General features: G+C 39.1%; 1 protein-coding gene across 18 annotated transcripts in view; it reads right to left on the bottom strand.

Annotated features, from left to right (window-relative positions):
* DMD (dystrophin) overlaps positions 1-12,328 on the bottom strand; it is a 2,111,713-nt gene that overhangs the window by 680,177 nt on the left and 1,419,208 nt on the right. For all 18 annotated transcript variants that reach the window (XM_053892047.1, XM_053892050.1, XM_053892044.1 and 15 more), the window contains one exon: positions 3,521-3,622. In XM_053892047.1, coding sequence (XP_053748022.1) covers positions 3,521-3,622 — 102 coding nt within the window. The remainder of the gene's footprint in view (positions 1-3,520; positions 3,623-12,328) is intronic.

Raw genomic sequence — 12,328 nt, 5'->3', positions numbered from 1 at the left:
GGCTCCAGGCTCTGAGCTGTCAGCACAGAGCCCGACGCGGGGCTCGAACCCACGGACCGCGAGATCGTGACCTGAGCCGAAGTCGGTCGCCTAACCGACTGAGCCACCCAGGCGCCCCCACATTTTAAAAGTTTTAACAGAAAGTGTAGTGCTCCACGTGGAGTTCAAGAATGAGAACCCATTAAAGAAGATGTCTTCCAACCGCTTTAGTTCAAAAGAGAGTTATGAACACTTTAAAAACCAAAAAAAAAAAAAAAATTAAAAACAAACAAACAAAAAATAGAGTTGTTTTTTTTTTTGGTAGTTGTCAATATTGTTGTTACTGATGGCAGCTGTTATTGCTGCTTTTAAAGTGCAAAATTATTCTGCGGAAAGTGGAACATATTAAAAAAAGATCCTATCAACAGCATTATCATAAAATATTATTAGCAAAGGGATAACTTAAGTAAAATGTTTAACAATTTGTCTAATTTATCTGACCAATTTTCAATAATTTCTGAAGATGGAGGAACCAGATGCAAATCAAATGAAATAAAACTGTGCGTGTGTGTGTGTGCATGGGTGCGCATGGATGCGTGTGTGTGTGTGTGTGTGTGTGTGTGTGTGTGTGTGTGTGTGTGTGTAGGGGGGGGAGAGAAAGAAGAGATGGAAAGCAAAACCATGACGCTTATTTCTTCAATCATATTCTTCTAAAAATTTTCAGCATTGTCGCCTCAGAGATCCGTGCTATGTTTATGTCCTTAGAAGTGTCATGTAATATATGTTCTATCTTTAACAGGAAATTCTCAAAGAAAATAAGGAAGAAGTGGGTTAGTCAGGGATGAGAAAAAGAAAAACTCAAAATTTACTATCTTTGAAAATTAAAGAAATCCTAGTGAGGTTGATGAAGTGAAGGAAAGGGTGGGGGGTAGTGAACAGCGATGAGCCCAGGTCCCAAAGAGAAATTTGGAAGGTGAGCTTAGGAGCTGAACAGAATCATTCTTTGCTGTGTCCTCAATTAGAAGGTCTGCAACCAGAGGACATACTGATTGTGCATTTAAGTATTAGAGCTTATATGTATACCATGAAGAAGTTTCATTTTCTTTTTTAAGAATGTCACTTTCTTCTTAACTGTTACTATTTCCAAAAGAAATTTCCCCCAAATGTAAAACCAAACTTTTTTCCTGAAAATGTGCTGCAGGCTACTCAGACTCCTTTCTCTTCCATTAAGGAGTGAGAAACCCAAAAGTTAAGGAGAAAAAAGCATTAAGGAGTAGCACGATGGTTAAAATTTGTATATATACAATGAAAATTGAAAGAGGCTTTGTTTATGGAGTCAGAGCAATGGACCACCCTTCAGAAAAATCATCTCGTAACCTTTATAAAGCAGTTTTTGATCCATGCAGAGATGTAAATAGTCCCTCCAGTTTGTTGCCTTGTACTGCTGGGTTCTGTATTCCGAACTATGAAGGGGTTTTTGAGCCTCCAACATTTCTGGCTACTACAACCCCCCGCTCATCTCCAGGTGTTTCCAAGGTCATGGTCCATATCAAAAGTTGCATGTGAATCAACTATTTCTCGACGCCCCACTCTCCCAAATCAATCTTTCCCTTTTGACTCTTGATTATCAGCTTGATGTACTGATTCTTCTCCAAACCCAAGGGACAAATGGTAGAACAGGGATGAGTTTTCGTTCTGCTTCTCCCAAATAAGCTGACTTAAAAGGAAATGGGAAAGGAGAGAAAAGAAGGAAAGAGAGGGCTGACTCTATAAAGTGGTTTTAAGGAATGCAGATGAGAAGGAAAGTTAGCATCTTCCTGTTCTTTCTTTCATTTCAGAAAGGTAATTCCCCTTTTATATCACTAATGCGAAGGCAGAAAGCAGGTAATGCTCATTCAGACAGTTCTGGTCTCCAAGTGGCCCAGGAGTTGAAGGCTTGAGTGGGAGGTGTGATAAGTTAGCATCAACAGCTTGGATTGTTTACATATGATGAAAAAAAAAATTCTCATCGGCTTTCAATTAAGAATTTTCCCTCTGTTTTTGTTTTGTTTTGTTTTGTTTTTTACAAAGGCACAAAAATAAAAGAAAATTGTGCCAAACCCGGCACGGAGTCTTTGACGATCAAACAGGCGTAGACAGAGTAGACCTATGGAATGGTCCGTTCATTTGTTTCACTGCTTGCTACCAGAGTCCCTCTGATAACGAAGGAAAGGGTCTGCTTAGGGAGTGGCTTTCTGGAGAGTGTACATTTCCAGCAGAAACACTGGAAATTTGCTGCTTTCGGGGCCTTCGCCAGCTCTCCATTCTAAATACTGGACACAGTGTTACCTCGTGAATATTGTCATACTAGGCTTGGAATTGGATGCAAATTATTATTATTGTTTTGGATGGAAGGAATGGTGACAATGTATTCCTGAATAATGTCTATCAGTATCTACACACAAATCTGTGCCTTTTAGTATCTGGTGATTGGACATTATGTTTCAGCTAAAACTTTACATTTACCTAAGGGAAAGGCCCCTGTTAACTGCAAGGAAAACAAACAATTTTTAGAAATGAAGCTTGGGCCACACAGAAGCGGTGACCTTAGAGACAGAGTCTAAGTCATGGTAATGTTGTTTGCAAGGACAAACTAGTTCTGTATAATGAGGTTATTGACCTGCACTGCTTTAGAGCAGTTTTAAACATGAGGGTGAGGCTCACTGAATCACAGCCTGCAATGTTAGCTAGAGAAACCAGGACTGATCAATAAATAGCCACCATTACAGGCTCTCAGGAACCTTCATCATAATGGGAGCCATTGTAATTTTGGTCAGGTAGAGAAAATAAGGTAACCTATACCTACCGTCTATTTATCACTGGACTCTCATTTGCAAATGGAAGCCATTGATTAGCCATTGTTTTTGGCTTTCCATTTCTCTCCTCACGTAATAGCCTGCGAATAAATGCGTCCTAGACTTCGAAACGTATGTGAGGAAAGGAAAGAAGTAGAAAGCTTTCTCCCAGGCCTGTTTTTTACCAAAGAGAAAAGCAATTACATGACATTTCACTAAAGATTCTTGACCCAATAAAGTACTAAAGCCCAAATGCCAATTTTCCTCTTTCATACGAAAAGAGTGTAACAGAGAAAAGAAAGGTCATGGACCATATTGTGATTCTTTACAGCTGGTGGAGACAGACAGTATGATGCAGTAGCTTGATTTGAATTAAGCCAAACAATATGAAAAGCATCAAGGCTGGCAAGCAAAGCAATAAAGCCTAAAGAATTTAATCTACCTTGAAGGTGGGACTACTTTCTGTATGGATGGCAGCACACCGGGACAGAAATGAGTCCTTTAATGCAATGACTCGTTAATAGCCTTAAGATCACAATATATAAATAGGATATGTTGATCAAAAAGACAGCTCAGCCTCTGCAGTTGCGGCATGGGCGATATTTCTTTACAAGTTATTTCATTGATTATAAATAGACCACGTCAGTGGCAAATGTACAACAGGGGAAGCATAACCCATTATGAGGTAATGGATATCGCTTCATTACCTTCACTGGCTGAGCGGCTGGTTTTTCCTTGTACAAATGCTGCCCTTTAGACAAAATCCCTTCCACATCCGGCTGTTTAGCTTGAACTGCTACTTCAATTTCCTGGGGAAAAGAACACATACAGTGCAGATGAACTTCACAGTTAGCAATAAAATTACTAAATTTAAATATACCCTTGGAGACTCCACATGTATTGCAGACCAATTTCTGCATGGTACATGGGGGCACACAAAGGTAGCTTTAGCGCCGAGGAAAGAAACAGAGGCCTTTGGGAAATGTACTAACATTGAAAATATTTACCTGAAATCTTGTCGAATCATATCCTAATACTATTCAATAGAAACACAGACAGTAGCTTTGGTTTTCAAAATCACTCGAATGCAATGAGAAATATGATTTATGAATACGATTAACATGGATAAGTGCTATTGTTAACTTCAGTAACCTCCGTAATCCTAATGTTCATTTTACTTTGCAGACTCCTTATTTTAACAGGATTCTCTTGGGCTTTGGATCCAAAATTTCGTTTCAAAATAAAACCAAATAATTCTTCCCACATCACTGTCAAGATTAAGTTTCTTTCCAAAGAGTAAACACTTAAAGCTCAATGTCAAGGCTTATTAATTATTAAGCAGTCAAATTAAAAAGGCCTTTTGAGGAATGATTTAATTATTAAAAAAAAAAACTTGTTTGTTTCCCTTAATCTAGAGAAGACTGAAGAAGGACCAAACAAACAAAAACCTCTTTAGATATGAATATAAAGTGTTTTGTTATTGGCCGCTGTCTAGCTCACTTGAAGAGAGAACAAAAGAAATGTGCATAAATTGAAGCTGAAGGAAGTGAAGTTACATATTACAGAAGACTTTTTGGATGGAACACTTGTTAAACACCAGGATGGAATATCGATTAATCAATGTCAGGCGTCAGTCAGGGCCTGGGCAATCTTCCCCAGATAGCAACTCCTGATTAACCCATATCTCCCTTCCTCCCTCTCCTACCCTGTCGCCTCCCAGCACTGCTGTGTGTACGTGTCTTCATGTCATTGCTTCCTTTATATACTCTGTTTGTATCTTTCTCTCTCAGCCCATCAGAACAGGGAGTCCTCTGAATCCAAATTACTGTAACTTATATGGCACAGTATGGTGTCTTGCCATGTATGGGTGTTTAGCACACCCTCTTGAAAAGGATTATTTCTTTGGTTCTTATTATAATAAATACCAGTGGAAGCTGGACATTAAGACTAACCCCGTGCATTAATGGGTATGTGTGCAACACACATACTTACACACACGCACACACACATGCACACCACCTTCAGGAACAATAATTATAGAAGAAATCAAACCTTACAAGAACTTTCTTATGACAAAAATGGAACAACATTCCATGCTCATGGATTAGAAGAATAAATACTGGTAAAATGTCAATACTACCCAAAGCAATCTACACATTCAATGTAATCCCAATCAAAATTGCACCAGCATTCTTCTCAAAGCTAGAACAAGCAATCCTAAAATTTGAATGGAACCACAAAAGACCCTGAATAGCCAAAGTAATATTGAAGAAGACCATAGCGGGAGGCATCACAATCCCAGACTTCAACCTCTACTACAAAGCTGTAATCATCAAGACAGCATGGTATTGGCACAAAAACAGACACATAGACCAGTGGAATAGAATAGAGACTCCAGAATTGGACCCAGAAATGTATGGCCGACTAATCTTTGACAAAGCAGAAAAGAGTATCCAATGGAAAAAAGACAGTCTCTTTAACAAATGGTGCTGGGAGAACTGGACAGCAACTTAGAGCAGAATGAAACTAGACCGCTTTCTTACACCATACACAAAAATAAACTCAAAATGGATGAAGGACCTGAATGTGAAACAGGAAACCATCAAAACCAAAGAGGAAGAAGCAGGAAAAAACCTCTCTGACCTCAGCCACACCAATTTCTTACTTGACACATCTCCAAAGGTAAGGGAATTCAAAGCAAAAATGAACTATTGGGACCTCATGAAGATAAAAAGCTTCTGCACTGCAAAGGAAACAATCAACAAAACTAAAAGGCAACCAACGGAATGGGAAAAGATATTTGGAAATGACATATCAGACGAAGGGCTAGTATCCAAATTCTATAAAGAACTCACCAAACTCCACACCCGAAAAACAAATAATCCAGTGAAGAAATGGGCAGAAGACATGAATAGACACTTTTCTAAAGCAGACATCCGGACGGCCAACAGGCACATGAAAAGATGCTCAAGGTCACTCCTCATCAGGGAAATACAAATCAAAACCACACTGAGATATCACCTCACGCCGGTCAGAGTGGCTAAAATGAACAAATCAAAAACTATAGATGCTGGCGAGGATGTGGAGAAATGGGAACCCTCTTGCACTGTTGGTGGGAATGCAAACTGGTACAGCCTCTCTGGAAAACAGTGTGGAGGTTCCTCAGAAAGTTAAAAACAGATCTACCCTATGACCCAGCAATAGCACTGCTAGGAATTTACCCAGGGGATACAGGAGTGCTCATGCATAGGGGCACGTGTACCCCAATGTTTAAAGCAGACTTTCAACAATAGCCAAACTATGGAAAGAGCCTAAATGTCCATCAAGTGATGAATGGGTAAAGAAATTGTGGTTTATATACACAATGGAGTACTACGTGGCAATGAGAAAGAATGAAATATGGCCCTTTGTAGCAACGTGGATGGAACTGGAGGGTGTTATGCTAAGTGAAATAAGTCATACAGAGAAAGTCAGATACCATATGCTTTCACTCCTATGTGGATCCTGAGAAACTTAACAGAAGACCATGGGGGAGGGGAAGGGGGAAAAAAGTTAGGGAAGGAGGCAAACCGTAGATTCTTAAAAACTGAGAATAAACTGAAGGTTGATGGGGGGGTGGGAGGGATGGGTGGGGGAGTGATGGGTATTGAGGGATGAGCACCGGGTGTTGTATGGAAACCAATTTGACAATTAATTTCATATTAAAAAAAAGAAACTTAAGTCTCAAGAAAAAAAAAACTTTCTTACGATAAAAAAACGTTAAAACAATCTTGCAAACTTGTAACAAGTCCAAATTCAGAGCATACTTTGTGAGAATTGGGCATTTCTTCCTTTAAAACTGTTTATAAGTATCTGTCTTTCTCTGTACAACTTATTTCACTTAGCATAACACTCTCTAGTTCCATCCACGTTGCTACAAAAGGCCAGATTTCATTCTTTCTCATTGCCATGTAGTATTCCATTGTGTATATAAACCACAATTTCTTTACCCATTCATCAGTTGATGGACATTTAGACTGTTTCCCTAATTTGGCTATTGTTGTAAGTGCCATATGTTTTCACACCTATGTGGACCCTGAGAAACTTAACAGAAGACCAAGGGGGAGGGGAAGAAAAAAAAAGTTAGAGAGGGAGGGAGGCAAACCATAAGAGACTCTTAAAAACTGAGAAGAAACTGAGGGTTGATGGGGGGGTGGGGGTGAGGGGAAAGTGGGTGATGGGCATGGAGGAGGGCACCTGTTGGGATGAGCACTACGTGTTGTATGGAGACCAATTTCACAATAAATTCCACATTAAAAAAGGTAAAATAAAAATAAAAATAAATCTCAAAAAAACCCTGTTTATAAGTGCATCCGGTATAAATTCGAGACCTTCAGAAAATGACCACAGGTAGTCAATAATTTTACCAATGGTTTGGGCCTGCAGCCAAACGATGAACACTGCCATCTTTCTCTCCCCGCTCCTCTTCCTCGACCCCAAATAAATCGTTCCAAAGATCACAGAGCATTGAGGCTACTCTTCAGGAGGCACTGGCAAATCGAGTTAGGAGACTGCCTTTTATATTACAAGGAATTCCCTTCGGCACCAAACACGCTTTAATTCATGAAATTTTCATTGGCAAATGAACAGAAAGAGCGGCAAGGCTGACATTAAGGCCGCCCAGATACTACTTTAGAGCTGAATGTGAAGCCAGCGCTTGCTAGATGGACTGAGGAAAAGTTGGCCTGCCTTGTGAAATGTCCCTGTTTTGCGCCCACAGGAGGTAAGATAGCCCCTCTTCAGGCCATCGAGTTAGCCCCAGATTTAGTCCTCTGATGAATGAGCACTGCAAAGTCACATCATCTCCCTTTATAGAAATGTTTCCTATTAGCATGTCCTTCTCTCATCACTAATGTCATCTCTTCGTCCTTCAATGAAATAATGAAGAGTTTCAGCACCTGGATGAGACGTACCCTTGGTCCTAGAGACACAGAGCAATGGGGAAAGAATCATGGGCAGCTCTCAATTCTTTGCTGTTATGTCTTGGCAATGTGTTGGAAAGCGTGATCTCTAATCACACGCACCTTTGATAAGTCCCTTCAGAAAGAGCATTTTGAAAATAAAACTCTAGGGGCGCCTGGGTGGCGCAGTCAGTTAAGCGTCCGACTTCAGCCAGGTCACGATCTCGCGGTCAGTGAGTTCGAGCCCCGCGTCAGGCTCTGGGCTGATGGCTCGGAGCCTGGAGCCTGTTTCCGATTCTGTGTCTCCCTCTCTCTGTGACCCTCCCCCATTCATGCTCTGTCTCTCTCTGTCCCAAAAATAAATTAAAAACGTTGAAAAAAAAAATTAAAAAAAAAAAAAAAGAAAATAAAACTCTACACTTTACCTCACGACATTTATATGCGGTGTGAATTTACGAGTGAAAAGGTAGGTCAGTTATTCAGGGTCAAATATTATTGCTGGAAGGGTCAACTGTACTAAATCCAATTAAATTCACTTAAAATATTCTTTAGTATATTTTTCTTCAGTTAGTATGAGAAATATACACTATAAGAAGCTGAAAATCATCTTGAAAAATGGAAGTATAAGTGAATTAAACTAAAACATTTTGATATCTGCATTTTAAAGCTTGAAACGGCAAAATGGAAAGCAGAGCAAAGCAGACAAATCCCAGCCGAAGCATAGGACTCCGCAAAAATAAAACACGCTGCTAAAATCCTTTGCTGTGCTGAAAACGTCAAGCAACTGCTATAATGATATTAACTGCTATAACAATATTTATGAACCAGAGCTGCTAACAGTTTACTATGTGTCAAACACGGGGTGTTTCATATAGTTTTTCCCTTCCACTTAACACTACTACAAGAAGGTATTATCTAATTTTACAGGTGCTGAAACTGAGCGAGACTGGGTCAATTTTCTGAAACTACATAGTTTGCAAAAGGCAGAGTTGAGACGGCAACCAGGACACGACTGCCACTAAACGTCCACTATACCCCTTACTCTTTTGTATGTAGTGTGTGTGTGTGTGTGTGTGCATGTGCTAAAATTGGTAGCCATATTTCTTAATCCCCTGTTATTTTTTTTTTCTCTTCCTCTTTAACTCTAATACATTTTGCAACATCCTTCCAGGGTGTGAGAGAAAATCTGGTCTCTTTCCATAGAGAAGAAATAAATTCTTACACAGCCTTTAAAAAATCACACCAAGGATGTCTCTTTGTGGATTTATGATTGCCAAACTGATGATATCCAGGTCAGAGAATGGGTTTGAGTAAACCTTTTATCTCACAAATGGCCTTACATCTTTGTATGATTTAAGGTAAGGTGAAGGAGGTCACCACTAAAGTGGAAACATAGCTAATTATAGCGGCCAGTTTTTCTAAGTAGAAAGTGTTCGACTTGAAAGAACATTCAGACAAGAAAGTCTGCATAGATTTTCCACCAAAAAAAAAAAAAACCCAAAAAACCCCAAACCCCATAACCTCACCTCTAATAATAGCACCTTACCTTTCCATTTAGGTTTTCTCCCCTGCCTTATTCTTAATATATCCTTTACAGTGTAAGAGTTTTATTTTCATCGTTTCACAGTATTGGCGGTTCACTACAATCTCACGCATAATTTTAAGAAAGTAATCTGTACTCATTAGAGAATAGGGAATAATCCTTCCTTAATAATCACTAGGACAAGATCATGGTGTATTCTGAAATCCAGCCCTGATGAGTTTTCCAAATGGAGTGACTTTCTAAGCACTTTCAGTCTTAGTTATTCCATAGGAAACTATATTACTATTACTGGGAGTTGTTGGTTTGACAAGCAGCGAATCAAAGGTGAGTGAAGAAAAAAGACAAACAACACCTGTGAGGGTGAAAGTAGCTATTCACATGCAAATTAATGCATGCCTACATTTCCTAAAAGTTGATTCATTTAATACTATATTTCTAATTTAATATTAAGATGGTTACGTGCACTTGCTCTTTTTTTTTAAACTGGAAATTTACCTCTAAGGAAAGTATAACAGAAAGACATTTTTCCTCATTTTAGGTTTTTATTTTTAATTGTGTCTCCATCATTTTACCTAGTGTTAAGCTTAGAATGTATGAATATGTGTATACATATGTATGATTGATATATTGATATATACACATATATATAATCACAATATAAGGAGGATATACACAGCCTTTTCACATATATTCCAACATTCATTCATTATTTGTTCATTTGCCGAACATTATTGAATATTTACTATATTTCAAAGTCTTGGCTATGAAGCGTGAATACTACGAGGCATGAGGTAGTCCCTTGTGAAAGACAAAGACAATCACATATGAAATTTAGAATGCAACAGGTATAAGAGCCAGCAAAGTACAATTTCCACTGGGGCACAGAGAAGGAACTGGTGAGTTCTGTGCTCAAGGGGCAACAAGAGGGTAGGGGCAGGCCTCACAGGGGAAAAAGGGCTGCAGCAAAGGCTTGGAAGCGAGACAGTGCACGCACCTGGGTGACAAAAGGATGGACGATATAAAGTACTTGCAAGAAGGAATGTGGGATATGCAAAGACAGGAACCAGAGGCAGCATGGTGATCCCATGTGGAGGAGTGGAAAGAAATGGTACGGGAGTAGAAGGCAAGAGCCAGAGGAAAGAAGCATCTCTTATGTTACCCTCAGAAGCTCAGTGGAGAACCCACAAAAGGATTTTAAATAAGGGAATTACACTTTGCGTTTGAATTGATGTTCTAAAAATGAATGTATATGAATATATGAATAGATGGATAAGATCTATTACTAATGCATGGCTTTTAATTCACGTAAGCTGGTATGAATGAGACATGTATGCCGCTTGTGAAGAAAAAAGAAACTCAAGAGAAAAATGACAAGTTTTTCCTTAGCAAACTTAAGTAACCATTCCCTTAGTTTTCTAATCTATAAAGAGCATTTCCTGCCATTTGGCTATTTTGTCAATCCTCACAATCGACGAGTTTTCTATCAACTCTAAGATATCATGGATCCTAAGGACCACTGTTACTTTATAAACTGCTACGAAAGCTAAAAAATTACACTTTGTAGATTCGACTATGAGATACATCTCAATTTCAGAGAAGTTAAAATGTAAAAAAAAAACGCATTTGGGGGATCAACGAAATTCTAAGATGTTTGTGAATACCACGATCGGTTTATTACTTCGTTATTATTCATTGCCTCTGTAAACATGGCTCCTCTACCAGTGAATCCGTTTTCCTCCCCATTGACTTTGGTCTTTACCATGTGCCTTACTCTGATCAATGAACTGTGACCAAAAGAGACTGTATGACAGCTCCGATCTGAGTCTTTAAAGACAATTCAAGATTAACTAGTACCCCTAGTTCCTGTCTTCTACCATGAAAGAATAATGCATCATATAAGAGTTGGTATTTCCAGCCTGGGTTTTGTAATAAGAAGACATTTGGAGCAGATCTAAAGTTCAGAATGAGAAAACCTGAATGTGATCCATAGTGTGGAGTAAATATGCAGCTATTCCTCAGACCCGGGAGTGAGTAATAAATGTTTGTTGTCACAAAACACCGAGATTTGGGGGCTATTTGTTACTGCAGCCAGAGCTAACAATTACAACGGTATGGTGAAACAGACAAACAAACAAAAAATATATGGGTCCTTGGGATGAAAAACCAAAGTAAGCCTTTAAAATAAATGTCCCCTGGTCATATATTTCGACTGCACCATCTCTCATTCCACATACAAACTGTTTGCTAAAAAGGAAAGCAAGAAACGAAAAATGAAATGGAATCAATATTGTGTTAGAGCCTGACTTCTCCGGCCTAGATTGTCAGGCAGACTCTGACAAATGAAGGCTGATGGATGGAAAAACACAACATTGGGCAGTTGCGTTTCTTTCTCTTTCCCCTCGTACTGGGTGACTGTTCTTTTATTTATCTACAATTAGGTTTGCTAGACCACAGCAATGCGGCTGTCAAGCACGTGCCAAGCTGATTGACAAAGAATGACAGGTTCTCTCTTTCCATTCTGAGCTAATCAAGGGCAGCCCACCAAAGGGAGCCTTGTTTTTCTGATTTAGAGATTTATGGATTTCAAAAATAATCTGTCCAAATATACCAAGTATGATGCAGTATTGATGTTTCAAAGTGCCAAATGTTATGGAACTAAGAAGATATAATCTACCAAGGTACATACGTGGAACGTTCAAGGCCAATAAAAGAGTAGAGACAGGTGTGACCATCAAGTAATGAGACTGACATCAGGACGAAGGGGTTTCAGAGTCTTTTGGGAAGACTTATTCCGACAAAAGAAATCTTACCGACAAATCCCCGACGTGTTAATTCATTCAGTAAATATTTACTGAATCTTCGAACACCTATTTTGTTATAAATAGCTTAAGTAGTGGATATTCAACAGTCACTAAAACAGACACTATTTTCCTGTTCACGTGAGGCTTGTCTTCTAATGGGGATGGTGGACAATAAAATACAAATTATGGCCCATCAGATGGTAAAAAGTGCTAAAGAGGAAAAAAAAAAAC

The sequence above is a fragment of the Panthera pardus genome, unplaced genomic scaffold, assembly GCF_024362965.1.
Source record: "Panthera pardus isolate Hobbes unplaced genomic scaffold, ASM2436296v1 HiC_scaffold_27, whole genome shotgun sequence".
NCBI lineage: Eukaryota > Metazoa > Chordata > Mammalia > Carnivora > Felidae > Panthera > Panthera pardus.
Note: the sequence above shows the minus strand (reverse complement) of the source record. Positions and strands in the feature narration are given on the sequence as shown.